Here is a 25671-nt window from a genome sequence, read left to right as displayed (position 1 = left end):
TAGACTCCTTGGGGATTGGAGATTAGATTAATTCTGAAAAACCGTGACCTCAAGTTGACCTCTACTTCAGGGTCAACCGGAAGTGGGACCATATCTCAAGTATACTACACAAACAATTTTCAAACTTTTGTTTTCAGTTTTAGACCCCTTAGGCGTTAAAAATGAACTTTGAAAAACCGTGACCTCAAGTTGACCTCTACTTCCGGGTCAACCGGAAGTGGGACCATATCTCAAGAAGTACACGGCCGATTTTTAGACTGTTGGTAGTTATAGACTCAGTGGGGATTGGAGATAAATTGCAAAAAACCGTGACCTCAAATTTACCTCTTCTCCCGAGTCAACCCAAAGTTGGACAATATTGATTTTCAAACTTTTTTCAGTTAGAGACTCCTTTGGCATTGGAGATTAGCCTTAGGTTACCGTGACCCCATGTCGACCTCTACTTCCGGGTCAACCGGAAGTGGCACCACAACTCAAGACACTATTCAACATGTTCAAACTTTTTTTCAGTTATAGACTCCTTGGTCATTTTAGCACCTAATCCAAGCAAAAGAACACGGAACAGCTTTGTGTTTGTTCACAAACACCTAATGTCTAGTTATTTTTATTATTAGCTGTTCCGACCTACCGTCAGAACAGGTATTGTTTTCGTCGAGATTTTTATTATTTTTATTCTTATTCTTTGTTTCTGCCTAAAACCCAAGCATTTGTACACGTTTTTTTCTTTAAGCCTTATCTCCCAAACCATAATACGAAAGAGTGAGTTTATTATACCAAATTGTAGCTTAGAACATAAGCTTTACTCTAAATGTAAAAAAATTTAAAATCTTAATTAATTAACCACGTAATCTTCATTTGAATATAACTGGATGCAGTCGCTTCCATGTTATTGTTAAATATTCTCTTTGGTAAATGCCATACAGTATGTACCTATCATGAGTTGTGACTTCTTGAGATGAGTCCACGCGTTTGACTATAACTGGATGCAGTCACTTCCATGTTATTGTTAAACATTCTCTCTGGTAAATGCCATACAGTATGTACCTATTATGAGTTGTGACTTCTTGAGAGGAGTCTACTCATTCTGTTTTCCTACCATCGTTCAGGACATATTACTTTCTAACCGGCTTCCGGACCCATTAGTTAGTGTTAGGGTTTTCGTTCAAATGAACGTGCGTAATTAAATAGGGGTTTTCGATGACGACGACGACGACACACCATCGTGTCCAAAGATGTACACTAAACTTAAACAGTTTGAAGATAATGATAGTTGAAAGCTTCCCTTAAAATATTACCTGCTGTGGTTTTGTAGTTTTTGAGAAATGAGTGAAAACAATGTCAACGAAAAAACTCTTTGACAGGAATACAAAAGCAGAGACTTTACTTAGCTGACGTTTCTCTGGTGGTTGAGTGGCTCAATGTTAAAGAGCTGCTTATAATAAAAAGGCAAAAGATTTTGCTTTATAAAAATGCAGAAATTGAGCAGAATACCTGGATTCACAACTTGTAGTTTGTACATGAGGAAAGGTAATTACTTTGTTTAGCTGCTTTTTGTGTTTAGTTTGGTCTGGTCCTGGGCTAATGGCTTTTAAAGGAAAGAATCGCAGCAACTACGTAATCAGAGATTTGTGCTTACCCTAAGCATATTTAACAGCTAAGCACGCAAGGAATGTGTTCTTGAGCGTCAATTCATTCGCAATAAAAATTGCTTTAGTTGACTAATATTGTGCTCAACTCCTGCGAAAAATTCACTGCTAAAATAGTGACTTAAAAATTTGGTTTGCTTTCGCAGGATTACCGTGCTTTTCTTGTGCAAAAGTTGGCTAGGGCGACAAGTGTGCTTTAGTGTTAAAGTCGCAACTACAAATTAGTATTAGAGTCGCGACTACTGTTTTTCTCTACTCTGTTGAAATTGTGCCTACACGTTGACTACAAAAATGGTCCCGACTACCTGTTGAAACAGTTGTCCTGCTTACTACTAATCGCAACATAATTAATGTTTCGCTTGCAGAACATTGCGGCAAAAATCTTGACAATCCGTAATTTCTCAACAAGTGTCGTAGTTTGGTTTCACTAGTCACCCAGGCCTTTCATGATGGGAACTTGCATAATGAAAAATCCTGTGGGAATGGGCCCAATGTCATGCTCTGCTCTGGAAGCAAAGATTCAGTGCTTAAGCAGAAGCAGTGAAATCTTCGCTTACGTCAAGCGAAATAGACTGCTTAGCAGGGATTTCTTTTGTTTGTGTGCCAAGCTCGCACTTTGTATTCAGCGCTTGCACAGTAAGCGGTAAATGGTGATCGTAAGCGCAGAGTTTGGTGAAATCCACTCGTTCTAGATCAACATCAAACCATTGACCAAATACAAGGATTTTATCCTTAAGTAGTTCGTCACATGACAATTTGGACTCTAAAAATACTGACATGAACTCAAGAAACCAAGAAACCAAACAATCCCGAGTCAAATATTAGTTGTTTATATTTATTAAACTTTTTAATTGAACTTTTTGTGATAAACGTTTCAACTCAACGTTTGACTAGTAAAAAGGAGATGTTGTATAGTAGAGTAGATCACTCATCTTATATACCGCCCTCTATTGACAACTTACAATATATAATAAACACTAGCGAGATGCAGCGCTTCGCGCGGCAACCCTATTTGAAATAATATGGGTAGCTTGGCATCAGTCGCCGCGTGGACGCGCATGCAAGGGGTCAATTGTAAAAAATATTAAAATTCTTTATTAAATTAACCACATGACCCTTATTTGCATATTTAATTAGGAAATCTTTGCATCATATCTCATGAACTACACGGCCGATTTTTTAACTGTAGTTATAGACTTGTTAGGGGTTGGAGATTAGTTTTGAAAAGTTGTGACCTCAAGTTGACCTCTACTTCCGGGTCAACCGGTAGTGGGACCATATCTCAAGACACTATACAACATTTTTCAAACTTTTTTTTCGGTTAAAAACTCCTTGGTCATTTTAGCACATAATCCAAGCAAAAGAACACGGAACAGCTTTGTGTTTGTTCACAAACACTACATGTCTAGTTCTTGTATTGAAACTACTGAAACTGTAATGAGTCATTTAGGCATACTTGACTGATTTATGAGTGATAAACCTTGAAACGTAGGCAAGCACATAGTGGGACCTCACACCTTTCACACATGAACCTGGTCCCTTTTCTTACTTGATCTCGGGAGCAAACAAAACAGCACTTGAAAGGCCTTTTCCCTGCTTTTCCCGCATTTCCCTGTCGAAGGAATTTCAGCAGGGAAATGTCTTCCTGTCCGTCTGGCTGCACCAGGAAGACGGCATGGTCTTCCTCTAGATCGATACGTGGTCAAACCATTTCCTCATGTGGCTTGGACTTATTGATTGATGTCTTGTGTGTTTGCCGGCGTAGCGGTTTGTCTCCGCGACAATTTGGAGTGTCAGTTCGGGAGTGAGAAACTTCTCGAAAATGTCAATGGCACTGCTGTTTTGGTCCAACCCCGTCTGTCCAGTGAATTGACTCGATAGCCTTGCTATTCTTTTTCGGACGTGTTGCTAACAGTGGTTGCGGTTGTCACTTTCAGATTCAGAAATTTGTTCAGAATCGGATTTATATTCTGAACCACTAGTAGCGGTCTCAGTTTCTTCATCCTCACTCGAAGACATCGTGTACGCAACTGAAGGCATAGTGCATAGGTAAGCCGAGAATGAATAGCAGCCGAGCTGAGCCGTGAACAATAGTACGAATTACCAAACAATAGCCCGTATTCATCACACGAACGTCCCGTGTGGAGCGCACGACGCAGTAGCTTTTCACTCTATTCAAACACAAACAGAGGGGCAATTTCTATCAATAGATCCATTCATTACAGGGCCAAGAAAGGACTAGCAACCTAATACCTTTGTAGGGAGTTGGTCTTTCAATAACAAACGGCCAGCGACCTCAAAAACAACAGGGGCATAATGAATAGAAACAACTGTTTAGTCTAACTTAGTACGCTGTTTGAACATGCCCTAGGTCATGTAGGTACCAGGACAGAAATACAATTCCTGTTTACATGATTTTTATATGTTTTCAATTGAAACAAGAGTAGAATTATTGCATGAAAAAGGATAGGATTTATCTTTTTTTAACTTAAAAAAAGAACCTTGAAAATAGGCCGGAGATACAATTATTATCATTTACATAGAATCTGTTTATTTAACTGAAACGACAGTAGACTTGTTGCAGAGAAAAAAGCTAGGGTTTATCTAGTAAGCCGATCGTAACCACACAGTGGCATCTGGCCAACATCATCGTTCCTTTGTTACACAGTAATTCTCCCTCAATACCGGGCGATGGCAGAGAAACGTGTGACACTAAAGCATCCAACGATTACAGAATAGGGCAGCCAATCTGACCACGTTTCACCTCTCCCCATTGCTTGTTACCAAGTAAGTTTTTATGCTATTTACTATTTTGAGTAATTACCAATAGTGTCTACTGCCTTTAACTTTTGATTGCTTGTAATTAATGTTACAAAGAGTTGTGGTACCTATTTTTGTGTAAGAATGCTATTATTATTATTATTATTATTACTATTATTATTATTATTATTATTATTATTATTATTATTATTATTATTATTATTATTATTATTATTATTATTATTATTATTATTATTATTATTATTATTATTATTATTATTATTATTATTATTATTATTATTATTATTATTATTATTATTATTATTATTATAGGTGGGTTTTAAGTTGTTTGAGTTGTTACGTGAAGGGAGAATGCTTAAAGACGAAGGACACTATTGGTAATTGTATAAGACCAGTCTTCTCACTTAGTGTATCTCAACATATGCATAAAATAAGAAACGTGTGAAAATTTGAGCTCAATTGGTTGTCGAAGTTGCGAGATAAAAATCAAAGAAAAGAACCCTTGTCACACGAAGTTGTGTGCTTTCAGATGCTTGATTTCGTGACCTCGAATTCTAAATCTGAGGTCTTGAAATCAAATTCGTTGAAAATTACTTCTTTCTGGAAAACAACGTTACTGTACTTCAGAGGGAGCCGTTTTTCACAATGTTTTATACTATCAACAGCTCCCCATTACTTGTTACCAATTAAGGTTTTATGCTAATAATTACCAATTGTGTCCACTGCCTTTAAAGGTTTGAAAACTTTGCTACTGTCAGAAAATTGAGTCAAGTCTTGTATAAGGAAGTTCCATACTTGAACATACAAACATGCATCAGCTGCCTCTGATTACCAACTTTGCTGCAAGAAATCAGTGCCAATGAATTGACTGATTATATGCTGTACTGCCACCAGTCTCTTACAAGTTTAAACATAACTCACCTTTAGAAAGGCCTCTTGTTACAGAAATTTGATTGAACACCGATTGAAGACAGTTAACTGTATGAACAGGTAGAGGGTCTTGAGCTGGACGAAAAATTATCCATTTTTCAGCTTCAACTGTAACAACAAAATAATTAAGTCAGTAATCTTGAATTGATTAGTCTCACATACATGTACAATCAATTTGAGGCCAAAATGTTGTGCTTCAAATATTTTATTGCCACTTGGCCCACAGTCAGGTGGGCCTGTCGGGGGGGGGGGGGGGGGGGGGAGCTTGTGTGCTCAATCTGTCATCAGTCTGGCCCAGGCATTTGTTTTATTGCCCCGCTGTTTCTACAAATGACACCTTGGATGATGCTTTTCATTCCTTGCTAGCCAGCCTGTGCTGGGTTGATCACTTTTGTCTGAGCAGCCTTTGAGTAGAGTTGACAATTTTATCAGTTAATTTTCGAATTGTTTTTTTTTTGCTGTTCAGCATTTAATACAGTTGTTTTGTTTGGTCATAAAGAAATTCTCAAATGTTTAGGTGTTCGGGCCAACAGCCCGGAACACCTCTTATTTTGGTTCGTTTTTTTCTTACTTCTTAATACTTCTTCTTCTTCTTCTTCTCAGCGTCCCTTGTCCGCTGACAAAAGCACCTTTCCCAAAGGTTAGATATTTAATAGGAGAGGAAAATGTGTAGTTACGTCATGATGACGTCATCAATTCTTGAGTTATGAAAATTCAAAGTTTATTATTTCTAAAAATCATAACTTTTGATCCACACAAGGGATTCTAACAATCAATACATTATCGAAACCATCATCGAAATCTCCGTAAACGCCTCACAGACATGATTCCGTTTTGACCTTGTCTTCTGGCTCAAAAGAGAGGTTGAAAATGTCAAAATTCATGTCTAAAGAAGTACATAAATCCCCTATTGGTATGTGCATGTGCATGAACATTTTACCCGTGCAGCAGAGTCACGCTCCAGCGATCATCCCTAGAGCGCGAAAAAGCTTCGCGTACAATAGTCTTCGTTCAAGGCGTTTAAAACATTCACATGTGTTCCTTACTGTTAGTTAGTCTTTTCTACAGTTGTTAACATTTCATAAGTTCATATTTCCTCAACCACATAAGCTATTTTGATAATCTATACATTATATGAAAGGGGTTTACGAACTTCAAAAAAATTGATATGTTGGTAAACTTTTCTTGACTTTTTGATCTGCCTAAACCGGATGTGAATGTAAAATGCTTTGAAATGGCGTTATTTAATGGCTTTTAGGTTAAAATGTACACTTTTTGATGGTTTACAATCACATATTACAAGTCTGGCAAAGGTCTGGGTTAAAAAATAATACGGATGACGTCAACAAAAATTTGTGCGCCCTCTAGTGGCAGATTAAAAACATCTAAAATTACACTTTTACTAGATGTTTGTGTCAGAGTTTATGACAATTGTTTCACAATTGGTAAAAATAATATCCTTTATATTAGCAACATATCTCTGGAGTCTTAGCTTGATGATGTCATCATGTGTCACGTGGTATTGTTTTAAAGGTGCACTTTTCAAAGCTGTGTGTCTGCCAAACCAAAAGTTCGACTGAGGTGAAACTTGGTGTATTGTTAGTCAAGGACATAAACTTCTTAGACTCAAAATGACGACATGATGACTTCATCATGTTGTTTTGACAATTTTTGCAATTTTGATCATTTATTACAAATCTTGAGAACAAAGCAAGGTGCAATATTAGTTTTTTTACACCAGGCCCTATTTTACTCCCAGAAACCGAAAACCTAGAGATCTTAATGTCTAGTTTTATTTAGTTTACCCGCTCTTAAGCAGTTTTCTTTGCTTTGCTGTAGATTTATACCTGTTGGATTTGGTTTACCTGCTGGTGTTTAAGGGTAGTTTACTGTGCCTTTGTTTTTTGGTGGACCCTCTCATCTTTGATATGCCTCGTTTAGACAAGCGGGTACAATGAAGGCATCTAAATTGTCTATTGCATTTCTAGAACTGTTCCAAGTTACCCTGGCTCTGCGCTTATGGGGGCAGCATTTACAAGGGAAGAGGGCACTTTTTTGGTGTGACAACGAAGCGATGATAACGAATATTAATCGTCACACCTCACATTGTGCAAAGACAATGCAGTTCCAGTTCGTTTCTTTGTTTCGTGTTGTCTTGAATTGGATATCCACTTCAGGGCTTGTCATGTCCTGGGGGTTGATAATTCTATCGCTGATGCTCTTTCCCGTTCTCAGATGGACCGTTTTCACCGGTCGACACTGGGGGCAGACCCCGTTATGACCCCCTTACCAGGCAACCTGTGGACACCTTCAGCTAGAAGTGCAAGAATTGCTGTACGCATTTGCTCTAACAATAGGCCTGGAAACTTTACCAGGAATTTTGCACACTGCATGGCTTTGGTGATTCATTTTTCTCATCCTTACAATCACTTGTTCAATTTATTGCATTTTTGTCAATTAATTAGTATGCTCCTACCATCATTGCATCTTGCGTTTCAGGTATTGCGTTTCAGGTATTGCGTTTCAGGTATTGCGTCGCCTTTTGCGTTTGGCTGGGTCACCCGCATAACCAAACATTTCATTGCAAGCGTTTGTTAGGGGTAGTAGGCGGCATAACAGTTCTAAGACTTACGCCGTCCAATTACTTTTAGTATTTTGCAACGCATTGTGCCTGCTTTAGATTCCATTTGCACTAACCAGTTTGAAGCACGGCTCTTTATAGAGAGGCATTTCTGTTCGCTTTCTTTGTTTTTTTGCATGTGAATTCTCCACTAAGGCATTCAGATTTTTCCTTGCAGGTGGCACCCACGGGGCGGGTAATGGTACTTAATGTAAAGTTTCCAAAAACCGATAAGTATGGTCGGGTTTACGATTCCCCAGTGTTCACGGGGCGAGTTTGTGCTTTGCCCTGTTCGAGCAGCGGCACAATTTTAGAGCGTTTTGCTTTCGCAAGCTTCTTTCCACACTTCATTAGGGACCCAGTCACATGCTCCCAATTCACTGTGGTTCTTCACCCCTCTCTGAAGTTTGTTGGTCTTGGGGACATGCGTTTTTCCTTGCATTCATTTTGTATCGGGGCAGATAATCAAACCATGGGGCTTGGAAGTTCAACGCCTATAGATGCTACACATGTACATCCGTATTGACCCTGGCTTTATTTTGTAACAAGCCTGCCTGCCCAGTATTTTGATTTTATTTTTGTTAATTCTTGTGTGGTTGATTTGATTGTTCGTATTACAACCCCATTTTAGTTTGTTTTCTCTCATCCTGTTTCCTTTTTAAGCAACCCAAACCATGGCGAGCCTGTGGTGTTGGTCATTGGCAGCTCTTTTGTACAATGTACATTGGGCATCGTGAGGGTTGCTATAACTCATACCCGGCTTGAAGTCGCAGTGGTTCAGGAGGCAGGGACTCCACATCAATATTGCCGCTACTTGTTTGACACTACTTTTTGAGCTGCCATGTGTTTCCCTGTGTACTCAAACCAAGAACTGATAAACATCGGTAACAATTGTAATGACAGATTTAAACCATTGCCAGCCACTGACTGGGCCTATCTCAAATCTTTGGGCATTGCTCGGTGCAGTACCTGTGGACGCCGTGCAGGTAGACATAAACAGAGACAAATACACCCTGTACTCACAAGAAGACGTGTAAACCTGAAGTACAACACACATCAGTCTGAGAGAGAGAGACCAAGAGTTTTATCTGCAATCCCCAAAGCACCGGTAAATCAGTTCTTCCGAGGCTCTTTCTAACCAATGCATGCTCAGTGTTGAACAAAATTGATGAAATGGCTGAAACTCTGCAACAAGCACGTTCAGATATTGCTATTGTGACAAAATCCTGGGTGAAGCCTACCACAGCACCAGACCAATACAATATTGCCAAATTCAACGTGTTCAGCAAATGCCGACAGGATAGACCGGGAGGTGGCATTCTCATCTACACCAAGGACAACCTTAGAGCAGAACCAATAGAAGAAATTATTGTTCCCCCTGAGATGGAAGCAACATGGATGTTGGTGACGCATCCCAAACTACCAAGAGCTGTTCCCTACATTGCAGTGAGTTGCCACAGTGTACATTCCTCCACAGTGGCCTCACCAAGATCTGATGATGAACCACCTGATATCATCTGTGGACTATCTACAAACTCATAAAGCTCAGGCTGGTATAATATGATAATGGGAGACTTTAACCGGACTGAAATTAAGTCACTTTGTCTGGGAAATGGATTGAAGCAAGTTGTCACTCTACCAACAAGAGGCGATGCAGTGTTGGATTTGATCATCACCAATGTTCACAATCTATACTGTACCCCTTCTGTCAAAGCCCCCATTGGGTGTAGTAATCACAACTGTATCAACCTAGAGCCCAGGAAATTGTTATTAATGGTTTATTTTAATCTGAATAAAAAACAAACAAAAGTTTGACAATATTAAAATTTACAAAGTTTTTACAGAATTAAGAAAAAATGGAATTAACAATAAACAGGCAAAATCTATACATAAATACACAAAAATTAAAAGAAAAAAATCATTAACTAGCAGAAACATGCCATATAAATGGCAAAGACATACATCAAAAAGCAGACAAAAAGTTTAAAATTTGCCAAGCAGCCCCAAAATTATTTCAATATTCTAGCTAATGAGGGTAGCGTGGATTTACTATAGCGCTCAGTTTTGCATTTAGGTATTTGAAAGCTAGTAGTTGAGGCTGCATGTTAGTGGTGTTAGTTCTGGCAAGAGGTAGTAAGTCTATTTCTGATTTTAATTCTATCGTACTGTTTTTATCTTTCGTATTTCGCCTGTATATTGTAATACTTTTCAGAGTTGTTTATAATATATTTTGATGTATTTTTGTATAAATGGTAAATTTTTAGTGTAATTTTTATAACATATTTTTAGACACGCAAAACCAAAATGAATTTTACTGTACTAATATTTACAAGTGACAATAAAACATTATTCTATTCTTATTCTATTCTAAGTGACAACATTTTTGAGAACAACGAAGATTATTACCAAACTTAAGCAACAGATTATGGCGTCTAGATTCTAAAGTGGGAATATTAAGACTAGACAGAGCATGTGAGTAGGTAATATATCCATAGCCTAAAAATAATATGACTGGCTCGTTTCTGCACACGCTCTAAAGAGATATTTTGCTCCTTGCTTATTGAAGTGTGCCATACTTGGCAGGCATACTCAAGAACTGGTCTCATGTAACAAATGTAAACTGCAAGTATGTCAAAAACAGGAACCTTAGCTTTTTTAAGAATACATAGAGTGTAAAGTCTAAAAGAAGCTTTAGAAATAATGTCAGTAATATTGCAAGTTCCATTTAAGGTCACTCTGAATGGTTGCTCCCAGTAATTTCAAATGAGACACCTGACTTAAGTTACTCGAGTTAATGATAAGTTGCGAAGCAGGTACTTGACGCTTTAAGAAACTAATTACCATACTCTTACAAATCCACACCACTTAACATTATAACAACTAAATCTGTTCAGCCTATTACTGAATCAAAGGTAAATCAGTTCGGAAGATGGATTCAAGACCAATCATGGTAATAATAATAATAATAATAATAATAATAAGACTTGTAATGCGCACATATCCACCCTGCTGGGTGTTCAAGGCGCAGTAAAACCAAAAACAAAACAAAAACAAAACACAACACAAAGAAAAACAGACACAACAAAATTAGTCATTGAAAACCTGTGACATAAGATAAGTTTTGAGAAGAGACTTGAATTTTGCAGTACAAAGACAAGATCGAAGATTAAGTGGTAGAGAGTTCCAGATGCGTGGCGCGGCTGTAGAAAAAGACCTGTCACCCCATGAGTGTCGAGACTTGGGTTCAATGAGGAGAAGCATAGAACTTGATCAAAGATTCCTTGATGGAGTGTAAACTTGAAGCAGTTCAGAAATATAGTGGGGAGCCTTGCCATTAAGAGCTTTGTGGACAATGAGCATCAGCTTGAAGATGATTCGTTGAGAGATAGGGAGCCAGTGTAGTTGTTTCAGAATGGGGGTGATAGAACAGGATTTTCTAGACAGTGTCACAATGCGGGCAGCAGTATTTTGGAGCCGTTGAAGTCGGGAAATCTGGTTGTTAGGAAGACTGTAGAGAAGAGCATTGCCGTTGTCAAGACGAGAAGTAACAAATGCGTGAATGACCTTTTCAGTGGCACTTTTGTCCAAGTACTTGCGAATCTTACCTATATTCCTGATGTGATATGATGATAAACGAACAATGTTGTTGATGTGTGGCTGAAGTGTCATCGATGAATCAAAAATAACACCCAAGTTCCGAGCTTTCAGCGAGGGAGCTATCCGAGCATCACCGATGGAGATGTATGGCACTGAAACCTTAGTTAACTGTTGACGTGACCCAAATAGAAGGAACTCTGTCTTATCATCATTTAACTTCAGGAAGTTTTGTTGTGTCCAACGTCGAATCTCTTGGATGCATTTCTCAAGTCTTGCAATAGATGCATTGGCGTTTTCTTGAGAAGATTTAAACGTGATGTATAGCTGAGTGTCGTCTGCGTACACATGGTAATTCAGATTAAATTTCAGGATGATGTCACGAATCGGTAAAGTGTATAGCGTAAACCACTGCGGGCCGAGTACCGACCCCTGTGGCACAGAGTAGTTCAAAACAACAGGGTCGGATATCGCGGTGCCAATACATACATACATGGTCCGATGTTTACAATGCGAATGATGTCCAGTCTAAGGCAGATAGATGCCTTCTACTAAGAAAGACTGTCCTTTACATGACAATGATAAACCGTGGATGACTGACAGAGTTAAGGCCCTTATTAGGCATAGGCAGAAGGTGTTTGCATCAGGGGATACACAGTTGAGTAAGTCACTGAGAAGTCAGGTCATAAAAGAAATAAAGAAAGCCAAAGAATCCCACAACATCAACAAGGTGAGATATTTGCAAAGGACAGAACCGGGAAGGTGGCATAAGGAAATCAGATCGGTTGCCAATATGAAAAAATCTGACACCTCTATTCATGTACCAGAGATCAATCAAGTGATCATGGTGCTATTGCCAATGCTATTAACAATCATTTGGCCAATCAACAACCAATCAGATTAGATGAGCTACCGGCCTATCTGCCAAGTAGCAAGCCACCTCCCCAGTTTCAACCGTGGGACATTTATGAGGATTTGAAGAGGGTGTCTGTTTCCAAAGCCGGGGGACCTGACAATGTTCCTCAGAAGGTGTTAAAGGAATTTGCATACGAGCTCAGTTGCCCTGTGACTGACATCATTAACACCTCTCTCGTACAGGGCACTGTTCCTAATCAATGGAAAATTGTGAATGTCGTCCCTGTACCAAAACAGACACACCCTTCAATTGAGAAACTTAGGCCAATTTCATTGACATCAAGTTTAGCAAAAATTGCTGAAGGTCGTGTAGCCCAACATGTGCTAAAGTCAATCCAACCTCATGTTAATGACAGACAGTATGATAACCGTAAGGGTACACATGTATGTCAACCACACATTGCCTAATTGATGTCTACCACCAATTGGTGTCAAAAGCTGAGAAACCTGGCAACATCAGTACTCTTGTACTAACTGATTTCTCCAAAGCTTTCGATGTTATTGATCACAACATTGCTTTTTCCAGCCCTTTGAGCATGGGTGTGGCGCCCAACATTGTGCAGTGGGTGGTTGACTTCATTTCTGGTAGAAAGCAAAGAGTCAAATATAAACAAACCCTCTCTGATTGAATAACTTTAATGGGTGGTGTCCCACAGGGAACAATTTCAGCTCCAACTAGAAATTCAGAGTTTGTTTTATAACAAAGTCTAGGTGTTCGGTTTCCGGGAGTAAAAGTCTGGTGTAAAAAAAAATATATTGCACCTTGCTTTGTTTTCAAGGTTTGTAATAAATGATCAAAATTGCAAAAATTGTCAAAACAACATATATGAGTACGTCATTCGAGTTCAAGAGGTTAACTTATTGTAATTGAAAATTCTGGTAAACATTACTGTGTTAAAAATGTGTAAGAAATTTTTTTATAAAAAGTTCATGTGGTATCAAAAGTTATGATTTTTTGAAATAATAAACTTTGAATTTTCAAAGAATTTTCAAGAATGGATGACGTCAGCATGACGTAACTAACACATTTTTCCTCTCCTAGTGAATAATGTATACCATTGTGAAACAATTGACATAAACACTGACACAAACATCTAGTAAAAGCATACTTTAGATGTTTTTAGTCTGCCGCTAGAGAGCGCACTTATTTTTGGTGGCTCTGATCGGTATCATTTTTGTAAAGTTCGTAAAGCCCTTTCATATGATGTACATGTATAGATTGTCAAAATAGCTTATGTGGTTGAGGAAATATGAACTTATGAAGTATTGACGACTGAAATGAAGACTACCTAATCAAATGGGAAATGTATGTTGATAAGGCACAAGGGACGCTGAGAAGAAGAAGAAGTATGAAGAAAAAGAACCAAAAAAAACCAACAAAAATAAGAGGTGTTCCGGGCTGTTGCCCCGAACACCTAATTATTTTTCTTTTTATCATCAACAGTGCGCAGGAGGAAGTCAGGGATTCGGACTTCCATGCATGGAAGTATGTTGATGACCTGACATTGGGTGAGATGGGAAGTTACGGCAGTCCAGGTACCATCCAAGATAGTTTGGACTCCTTGTATCAATGGACAATCGATACCAAACTGAAACTCAACGCATCAAAATGTCAGGTCATGCAGGTGTACATGTACTTCGGACGAAAACCCATCCCCGACGTGGATATCCGTAACTCTGACAGGAAACTCGCCATCGTGGACAAGGTCAAACTACTGGGGGTAATTATTGATCAAAATCTAAAATGGGAGGGCAAAGTAGACTTGATGTACAGTAAGGCCAACAGAAAGCTGTTCATGCCAAGGAAGCTGAAGGATGCTGGACTAGACGCTCAAGAGCTCCTCACTGTAAACAAAGGCTACATGTATATTCGCCCAGTCCTTGAATATGCAGCCCCTGTTTGGAATGCTGGCCTTACCCAGAAGCAGGTGAACCACCTCGAGAAGATCCAGAAGCGTGTATGTCACTACATCCTCTCTAAGGACTACACAACATACCACGATGCTTTGTCTATTCTTCAATTGGACTCCCTCCAGTCTCGAAGAATCAAACTCTGCCATCAATTTGCAGAGAAGGCAAGCGCTTCGGAAGATTTTGGAGGTGGTTCCCTGCGTCTGTAAACAACTCATCAATGCAACTGTGCCAACGAGCAAAAAGTAAAATAAATGCAAAAATTATAATTGTTAAATGATTTCTTTCAACACAACACCCCTCCAGCTATGAAATGGGAAAGCCCTCCGCCGCCCTCGGGTAAACAACTCCTTATAAGGGAATGCTGTGCGCGTCGCGCGTATCACTGTTTCAGCCGTTGCTCTCGACCAATAGGAATGATGAAAATGTCTTATAAGAACAGGTGCAAGGTCGCGTGTCAAGCCCATGAATTAACACTTTTTACCGGTCATAAACAAAGGTTTATACACACCCACGTGATGCGCTCTCCACCAATAGGAATAGCGAAACTGTCTGAGGTATTTATGAATGGTAATAAATACTCATAAATATGCAAAATAGTCGCCCCCATTACCAAAACATAATTTCTCTTCAATATCTCTGTAACTAGGCAAGCAAACATGATAAACGAAGTGTTTTTGATTATGTTCTGAGGCTGAAACAATGTGATCAATGATAAGCCAGATGCTTATTATGCAAACGAGCTAGTAAAGAAGCTTCAAATGCTTACATGTATTTATGCAAATCAGCTAGTATGACTACCAATGAATTTCATTACAACTGAGTCACCATGTTCCCATCCCATGTACATGTATGTACATGGAATCAGGAAGCTCAGGTATGGAAAAGTGAACATTTCTCCAAACATTGTTTGATAGGGAGTATCAAATTGCATCAAATTGAAGCAGGGAGCATCAGTTGTCGGGGAATGCTTGGCTGTCATAGTCCACACCTTGAATCAATAAACAGGTACAAACTCAATTGAAGCCACAAAAGGAAATATCTCTGTGTTTTTGGACAGACCAGATCTCTCCCACACACACACACCAATGCCATATGAAGGGCATTCCATGCCAAAGCGTTCCTCACATTCATTTCGCTTTCAGTCCATCCTATGGGGGCGCCAAGGTATTTGAACTTAAGGCAAGCGCCATTTAGTCCTTAGTACTGTCCTCCAAGTTGAATTTGATCATTCCAACACCATGGTGTTCCTTGAGTTTAACTGAAGCATTGCAGCTGCATGTAATTTTTGAGCCAAGTCCGCTGTGTAGAAGAGGATGCTGTCACAAGCGATCTAGGATTGTAAATCAACCATGTGTATTTTTTATATTTCCCTCATTTATTTTATTGGTCAAGAGTTTGGAGACCCAATGAATATTCATTTAATTCTGTGATGCAGTCAGTGAACTACAGTTGAGTGAACAAGTCCTTATTTGGGAAGACATGAGTGGGCTGATGTAGGGTGTATGTGTGTGCATTGAGAGGTGACTGCATGTTGTTCTGTAGAGTGGGTGCTATGGTTGGGTGAGTTTAAGAATGGACCCTTCCCATGAAATATGCTAATTACATTCACGCATGCGTACAGAACCTGTTGGTTGCGTCACTCACCACTTAGCCGTGTACAAAACAGCGCGATGTTCCCTCATTTTGCCAACCAAAACGTTAGTGCGCACGCGCTACGTGCAATTTACATATTTCATGGGAAGGTCTATTCCTTGCAGCCTTAGTTTAGGGTGCGGTTTGTCATTCCAAGATCTGCTATCAGGGAGGTCAGACACATTGCAGGACCTTCATGCAGACAACTTTTTGATGAATTGAATCATCGCGACAAGTTGAAGATTTTGCTATTTCAACAAAAATCTATAACAAGCAGACACTGTTTAAGATTTAAAGGGAACTCCTACCCGTAAGTTGTGAATTATTTTGTGAACAAATTTTGTTTTGAAATTCATTCTAAGTTTAGCACGAAAATGTACATTTTGATAGTTTATGATTATAGTGCAAACCAAGTGTAGAAATTATTTGATTATAAGCATTTCCAGACAGAACTGTTCAATTATCATTATGGTAAATCTGTGTGGTTGGTATTGATTTTGTAGATGGCACTGGTTCCGGGTTTAACTGTTTGCGACAGACATTAATCTGGCTACACCAGTTTCCTACCACCCTACACTGGATGAACCATGATTGAGCTAACCATTTGAACTGTGGAATTTCATCAAGAATGAAGATGGGTACTTAGCTTCAAGTTTTGTTATCCTTCGAACGGACATCGTCGAAAGAACAGCTAGCCCTCTAATCTTGGAACACTGGTTCTGTATATAAAAACTCTATGCTTGTACATGTATATATTTATCATCGGAAGCTGGGAGCAATTCATTAAGTAATTTTTGCCTTCCATAAGAGTAAAAACAGTTTTTGTATATACATGTAGTCAGTAAAAGCTAGGTTGGATTGCAATTTGGTATTTGCTGACATTATACATTTAAACTTTGGGAGAATAATTTTCTTCTTCCATAACCATAAATTTTGGTGAAGACAATTTTGCTATTTGAGATTAAGGGAGTTGTTTTATTCTCCAGTTGAGAAAAGAAGTTGGAAAAAAAATTTGTTATTTGAGATTGAGGGAGTTGCTTTAATACTCCAGTTGAGAAAAGAAGTTGGGAAGAAATTTTGCTATTTGAGATTGAGGGAGTTGCTTTAATACTCCAGTTGAGAAAAGAAGTTGGGAAGAAATTTTTGCTATTTGAGATTGAGGGAGTTGCTTTAATACTCCAGTTGAGAAAAGAAGTTGGGAAGAAATTTTTCTATTTGAGATTGAGGGAGTTGCTTTAATACTCCAGTTGAGAAAAGAAGTTGGGATAAAAAGTTTATCTAAGACGTAATTTAGATTTGAAGTGAAGTGGAGGGTTTCTACTAGCCCAAGTTATAATATTGACATTTGTGGATGGTTGTGGAGTTTAAAAACAAGGTAAAATTTTGTCTTTATTGATTTTCATTGAAGATAGTAAGTTGCAGTGAAGTTCAGAACGTTTTGAGATTTGAAGTTTTGATTTGTTGAAGTAAGGATAGATAAATTATTTTGGTTTAATTTTGGAGGAGATTTTATTTGAATCCAGGAATTGTATTTAGAGACAAAGAATATTGGACATTTTGAGTGATAGTGTTCGATGAGGAATTTCATAATGAAATATTGATGTATATAGTAAATTAGAAGTGTTTCTTTCACTGTTCATTTATTTAATGAGTGCATGGCTTGTTCGTCTTTCTTATATTTGTTGTTTGGAGCCACATCCCGTGGTTATGTGACAGATGCCATCAGTGAAGTCGAGATCAGTGATACCCGTTGCTGGCACTTCAGCAATTTGTTTTGCTCATTGAAAATTTTCCAGGAGGACATTTTGGTAGGTTCAGCACAGTCTGTCTTTAGTTAAATCATCTCCTAATTCAAACTTTTGAGCCAGTGAAATGGACTTTGCAGAAGCCCATGCTTAAGGACAGGTGCAAGTAAACTGGACGACCTGCTTCATAAGTCGTAGTGTCGACAAGGTGTTGGAGGACAATCCATCATCATGTCGCTCGCAGGCGGGATCTCCAGCAGCATCTCTCACCCTCCCTGTCCTTTAAGTAGGCAGCCAACTCAGTTGTGGTAATAATAATAATAATAATAATAATAAATCTTATAAAGCGCTGGTATCTAGAAAACTATTCACTGCACTAAAATATGACCAAGGGAAAAATTAATGGTAGGCTTGACTGAAGAGGTAAGTTTTGAGATTGGATTTGAATGAAGAAATGTCAGGTTGTGATCTAAGGGTGAGAGGCAAGTCCTTCCACAGGCGGGGGGCTGCAATCGAGAAACTTCTATCCCCATAAGTTTTCAACCTGGAAGGTGGAACGGCAAGCAAGTTGGCATCACTGGACCTTAGCTGGCGAACGGGCTTATATGGCAGGAGAAGCCTCTGCAAGTACAACGGGGATGAAGTCTCTGTCATACAACGGTATGTTGTGCAAAGGAGTTTGAAGATGATGCGTTGCTCAACAGGGAGCCAGTGTAATGCTTGAAGAACCGGGGTGATATGCTCAAACTTTTTTGAGCGTATTAGGATACGAGCTGCAATGTTCTGGATTCTCTGAAGGTGATGCAAGGTGGAAGCTGGAAGTCCATATAAGAGTGAGTTGCAGTAGTCGAGCCGAGACGTTACAAGTGCGTGAATGAGTTGCTCTGCTGTTTTGTCAGAGAGCAATGAGCGGATGTGGTTTATGTTCTTCAAGTGGTACATGGCGATGCGGGAGGAGTTTTTGACGTTGGTTGTGAAGTTCATGTGCCTGTCAAAGATGACACCAAGGTTTCTAGCTGTGTTGCTACAAGGAATGACATGGCCATCAATCAGGATGCTGTGAATGGTGTTGTGGCGATGTTGACTTTGGGAGTTCAGCAAGAGGATGACTGTCCTGTCGCTATTGAGTTGAAGTTTGTTTGCGACCATCCATTCCTTAACTTCGGCAACACACGCTTCTGTACGGGCAACTGCAGTGTTTGCATCCATGGAGACAAATGGCAAATATAGTTGTGCGTCATCCGCGTAAAGCTGAACGGACAGACCGTGGTTACGAGCAATGTTCGCAACAGGTGAAAAGTACAAGGAAAATAACACTGGACCGAGCACCGACCCCTGAGGGACGCCAAAACGTGGTGTAGTGTTGGATGAGAAGGACACGTCAATTTTTACATTTTGGGTGCGATTTTCCAGATATGAAGTAAACCACTTCAAAGCAGTTCCAGCGATACCGAAATTGTAGTGAAGACGTTGGAGGAGGATTTGGTGGTTGATAGTGTCAAAAGCAGCAGAAAGGTCAAGTAACACTAAAATTACAGAGAGTTTCTTGTCAATGGCTCCAAGGATGTCATTTTGAACACACAGGAGCGTAGTCTCGGTGCTGTGGTGTTTACGATATGCTGACTGTGCCAGCTCAAGCAGGTTGTTAGATGTTAGGTAGTCATTGAGTTGACCAGCTACCACTTTCTCCACAACTTTTGAGATGAACGGCAGATTCGACACAGGTCTGTAGCTACTCAGCTTGTTCTTATCTAGCTTTGAGTTCTTTAAGATGGGGGTGACGTGGGCCTTTTTGAGCTGCTGAGGCACGATTCCTGTTTCTATCGATGAGTTGACAATGTTTGTAATTGCAGGTAGGACGGATGACAGACATGTTTTCAACAAGGAGGTGGGTATTGGATCGCGGTCACATGATTTTGAGGGTGAGCGGCGGATGAGCTTTCCAACAGTTTCTTCCGATTCTGTCTCGAAAAGTTGGAGTACCGATGTAGAATGAGTATCATGGACAGAGACTGCAACTGATGATATCTGACCATCAAGCTCCGACCTGATGTGCGTAACTTTGGTTTCGAAGTGAACATTAAACCTTTCCGCGAGGTCTAATGCAGATGAACTGTCAGGAAGACACAGTGATGGTTTACTGTGTAGCAAACCATCAACAGCGAAAAGTTGTCTTGGATTTGTTGCATTGTCTGATATCTTCTGTTTGAAATGTGCACGTCGGGCATCTCTAATTAAACGAAGAACCAGGTTTCTTTGCTCTGTAAACATTTGGCGGTGAACAGTAAGACTACATTTCCTCTGCTTTTCGTACATCCGCTTTTGCTTTTTGGCCTCCATGATGTCATGCGTATACCAAGGGCTATGGGGACGTACGGGTAGTAGTCGCCTCTGTATTGGGGCGTGTCTGTCAATTAGTTGTTTGAGGGTAGTTTCATAACACTCTACCTGAGCAGACAGCTCAGAATCTGGTGCAACTTGTAGTAGATGGGTCATGTCCCTGGTGAACTCAGTAAGATCTATTTTGTTCAATTTACGGTAAGTAGCTACTTTCCAAGAGCGCTTTGGTTGACCTAGTTTCAGTTCACAAACCACGCTACAGTGATCAGATATAAAGGTAGATACCTTGACCGAAGATGAAATAAGTACATCATCACTGGCTCTCCCTATGACGTAGTCAAGAATATGGCCACTGGTATGTGTAGGTGATTCAACGCACTGAAGTAAGCCCATGCTGTCTAAAAGTTCTGCCCCAGCATGTCTCATCAGGACACCGGCAAAGCTCAACCTCTAATGTGGTCAGGGGTGCATGGTCTTGGAGGTTGTATGTACATGTAACCACCTCTGTCTTTCTAGCATTGAGTGGAAGCTCTTGTGCCTGGGCTGTGGAGTTAAAGAGGAGACTGATGTCATCAGCAAAGTCAAGATAAGGCATGGCTACGTCAATGTGAATCCAAGATCCACCTCGTCTGAGGGCCAAGTCGAATACAATGATGAAAAGGAATTGAGGGGAGCGTATCACCCTGCACAATGGTCAATCTCCCTGACCCTCGCATCCTCTCTCACTGTGTTTGTTGAAGGTGGCCGTAATAAGCGGCCTCCTGTAGCGCAGATCACATTAGGCTTCCAGAAATTTGACGGAGCACCTAGCCTGACAGCTGCCACTCAAATCAAATCAGCTTTGTATTTGTTTGCCAATTTCTTAGTATATTGCTCATTTTGTGTTCTTATTCTTATGCAAATGGATTTGTTACTACACCTGGAATCTACAGGAATTTTTTTGTTTTTTGTTTATCCTGGAATAATATTGTGAAAATAGTGATTTTCTGTTGGAGTTTTTTCACTGTTTCAGCTGAAAATTCTGGTATGACACTCACTTTGGTGGCTGCATCTGTGCAGTCATCTACCAAGTCCATGGACATTGTTCGCCAAACTGGGGACAATGGAGGTAAAGTAGCCTTTTGATTCTCTCCCTGCTTGCTTGACCATTGTACTGCACTAACTCATCTGTTGTCAGCTTTTGTTCCATCAGCATCAATTGGGCTTGGTGCTTGCAGTCTGCCAAAGACACAGCTAGGATTCATCCAGCATCAAAAATATCTGAAATGCCTTGTTTCTTAATGAACACTCACCAGCCACTTTTCATTTGGAAATTGTGATCTCTGGTGATATTGCTGTAAATCCCGGCCCTGAAGCTGAAAATAACTCAAACTCAGCAGAAGCTAGTCCAAACTCTCTGCAAACTCCTAGTCGCATAACAAGCTTCTCATAGTCTCTGTTATGCTCAATCCACACGGCTTCAACTCTACTGCCTTCCTGTAAATTTACGAACCTTGGCCTTTTTGTAAATCCCAGCACGGTTATCGACCTACACATGGTAAAAAGCTGGTCGCCGTAGAATACAATACAATACAATACAATACAATACAATACAATAATCTTTATTACATGTAGATCCCCAAAAGGGCAATTCAAATGCTCGCATACAGTAAAAGTGAGTAAGTGACAAATTGAAAACATTAAAAAACAGACAATGGCTATATACAATTACAAGAAAAACCACTAAAATACGATAAGAAAAATACTGGAAATTGGGCGATAAATTTATTAGTTAAAATTGAGATTGTGGTGTGTTATTGCACAAGGGATAAAAGAGGATGGGTAGTGGTTTGTCGAATATGGCACTCGCATAACACCAGACCTTGGGATCAGCTGGTTGGCACGCACATCATGAAGTGAATGGTTAGCATCATTCAGTAGCAAATTAGGCTTGCCAGCCAGCAGATCCTCATACACTGTGTCAACAAGCGGCCACGACTCCCAAGAAACCTTCCTGCTGCTTTAATAAGTCTATTTATGTGATCCTTTGCAATCCCACGTACATTTCCATCCACTCCAATAGATCAAGCAGTAGGCCCAAACACTAGCAACCACAGTGTCGTAAAAAGTTGCTAAAATTTTACGATTGACATGAAACAAATTTAATTTCCTTAGACAAAACATACGAGAATTCATTTTTTTCATGATGGAATCCACATGCTCTTGCAAACACAGTTCATTGTCAAATACGACACCCATATATTTATAACAAGTTCTACGTTCCAACGCCCTGTCTTTCAAGATCACAGGCTCTGGTTGACGGCATAATTTCTGATAGTCGATAACCATTTCTTAATTAGTTTTAGAAACATTTAGTTGGAGATAATTTAAGCACAGTATTTGACAAATCGTTGAAGTTGATCTTTATACAAGTGATCATCATCTTTACTAATCAGACCAGTCACTGCAGTGTCATCTGCGAGTTTAATTAAAGGACAGAACATTTCAGAAGACCTGGAATCTGATGTATATCATGAAAATAAGAATGGAGCCAGAACCGTACCCTGTGGAGCACCAGTATTTGAATAAATCAAACTAGATTGTTTGCCAGCAGCATTAATTTTAACATACTGAGAACGATTTGTCAAGTAATTTAAAACCCAGGACAATTAAGAGAGACTTGGGTACGTCACAGTGGTCTAGCAGTTTCTGAATTAGTACACGAGGCTGAATAGTGTTAAATGCTGATGAGAAATAAAAAAACATCACTCTAGCTAAACTATTAGAGCGAACCTGTTCTAAGTGAGCATATTATTTTACTAACACTGTTAAAAATAGCATCACTACAACTATGACCTGCATTGGGTCAAGAAAGCCAGATAAAAAATCAAACAAAAAAATTCTTTAACAGTCTTTCACACACTATCATTGGTATGGCTGTTAAGGCCACTGGCTGGAGATCATTCATGCATGTAACACTAGAAGGTTAGGGATAGGAATAATAAATGAGCATTTCCGAAGTTTTGGAATAGATCGATACTAAAAGATAAGTTAACAAGAATGGTGTGTTGAAAACACATATGCCCCGCTGAGATAGGAGTTGCTACACCAAGTCCTTTTTGAGTTATTGTTGAAGCCATAATGAGCTTAATATTTAACTGAGGGGGTCACAAAACAAAATGCTGCTGGGGGATCCTTAAACCAAGTCTGGAAGTAATAAAAGTTCTTTTCGTGTAATTGCTCGGACAACATTTCCGCTGTTTTAGCCATAATGAGCTTAATATTTATCTGAGGGGTCCAAAAACAATAGGCTTCTGGGGGATCCCATGACTAATCCACAGACAAAGTTTGGAGTTGATACGCCAAGTCCTTCTTGAGATTTCGGTCAGAAAAAGATGATGCGCACACACACACGCACACACAAAAGGACATGGCAAACACTATGCCCCTTCGGCTTCGCCACCGGGCATCAAAAAAAAGGTTAACATTCTAGAAAGCTGACTCGAACATGATTATAAAACCTTTGCGGAAATTCCATCCGGTCCGGCAGCTTTAGATGTATTCAGTTTTTTAAACTGACGGCATACTTCTTGTTTAGCAACACTTAGCTCATATGGATCTAAATCTTGTTGCAGTACAAAGGTTATCAACTTAAACATGAAAATCATATTTATCAAAACAGTTACATGTATAAAACTAATTCAACGTACTAGCATATTCAGCTGATGTGTCTGGTAATTGGCTATTTCCCCCCGATTTATCTGAATAGCCACTCATGAGTCTCATTCCTCCCAAACCTTTTTCATATTGTACTTGTATTTAACTTTCTCTGCTTTTATGACACGCTTCAGTTCCTTTTGAATTCTCTTAAGTTGCATCTTGTCACCTTGTCTGTAGACCTGCTTCTTCCTGTTAATCACATTTATTTTTAACTTCCTGTGTCCCCCATGGTTTGTTATAAGGGTTAGGGTTAGGGTTAGAGATTTTGACCTCCTTCGTGGAAATAGCTGCTAACTGCGTCTACAAGATCATTCTGATCTTATTATCTCCAATCGATATTCTTGCTCTGACTGAGACTTGGTTGAGTGGAGATGAACGGGACAATCGATCACTTGCAGATTTAAATGCTACTTTACCTACGCACCAGTTTCTCCATGTTCCTCGGAAGGACAGATCAGGTGGTGGTTTAAATGCTACTTTACCTTCGCACCAGTTTCTCCATGTTCCTCGGAAGGACAGATCAGGTGGTGGTTTAAATGCTACTTTACCTTCGCACCAGTTTCTCCATGTTCCTCGGAAGGACAGATCAGGTGGTGGTTTAAATGCTACTTTACCTTCGCACCAGTTTCTCCATGTTCCTCGGAAGATCAGGTGGTGGTTTAAATGCTACTTTACCTTCGCACCAGTTTCTCCATGTTCCTCGGAAGATCAGGTGGTGGTTTAAATGCTACTTTACCTTCGCACCAGTTTCTCCATGTTCCTCGGAAGATCAGGTGGTGGTTTAAATGCTACTTTACCTTCGCACCAGTTTCTCCATGTTCCTCGGAAGGACAGATCAGGTGGTGGTTTAAATGCTACTTTACCTTCGCACCAGTTTCTCCATGTTCCTCGGAAGGACAGATCAGGTGGTGGCGTTGGAATCTGTTTACGCAAATCTTTCGATATTTGTTCAAAGGAGTTTGGAATTCTCGAGTCATTTGAGTATGTTAACCTTCTTATTTCAGCTCGTAAGCAAAAACTGCTTCGCTTAGTTATTGTCTATAGACCCCAAATTACAAAAGATCGTCGATTGACTGGTCCTATATTCCTTCATGAATTTGTTTCTTTCATCGAGAAGTTATTAACAGAACAGAATCACCTTCTCATTGCAGGTGACTTTAACTTTCATGTTAACGACGAGAGTAATCGTGAGGCCCAGAAGTTTCTTGATTTGGTTAATGCATTTAATCTGAAGCAACATATAAACTTCCCCACTCATCAACAAGGTCACACGCTTGATCTTATTTTAACGCGTGTACCCGATGAATTTGTTTTTGGTGGTTCTGCAATGCACTACCTGTCATCAGACCACGCTGCATTGAAATGCTCCCTTAGCATTGGTAAACCAGAGGCTGTCAAAATGGAAATTCAATTTCGTAAACTTCATGACATCGACACTGAAGTCTTTCGCAATGACATTATGGAGTCTGATCTTAATTTCCCAACTTGCTCTGATTTAAATCAAATTGTCATTCATTATGAATCTGTCCTTACCGGTCTATTGGACAAACACGCCCCACTTACAAAGAGATCGATAACTTGCCAGCCACACGCACCTTGGTTTTGCAAGGACTTGCGCACTGTCAAACAAAATCTTAGGCGACTAGAACGTCGGTGGCGATCTTCAAAGCTGGTCATTGATCACCAAATCTTCAGAGTTGAGTGTAGAAAATACAGTCACTTACTATCCGAGAAAAAAACAAACTACCATTCAGGACATCTGCAAAACTGTGACTCACGGCAGTTTTTCCAAAGAATTGATCTGCACTCCAAAAACAACTAAAGTTCTTCCTTCAGACAAAGACAGCATTGTGCC

The 25671-nt window shown here is 39.6% G+C and overlaps 1 protein-coding gene across 1 annotated transcript in view; it reads right to left on the bottom strand.

Moving 5' to 3' along the window:
- The window catches only part of LOC139947210 (sentrin-specific protease 6-like), a 156775-nt gene that overhangs the window by 45012 nt on the left and 86092 nt on the right, over positions 1 to 25671 (bottom strand). The window contains exon 12 of the mRNA XM_071945079.1: positions 5349 to 5465. Coding sequence (XP_071801180.1) covers positions 5349 to 5465 — 117 coding nt within the window. The remainder of the gene's footprint in view (positions 1 to 5348; positions 5466 to 25671) is intronic.

This window comes from Asterias amurensis, chromosome 14, assembly GCF_032118995.1.
Source record: "Asterias amurensis chromosome 14, ASM3211899v1".
Lineage (NCBI taxonomy): Eukaryota > Metazoa > Echinodermata > Asteroidea > Forcipulatida > Asteriidae > Asterias > Asterias amurensis.
This window is presented reverse-complemented; position numbering and strand designations above follow the sequence as displayed.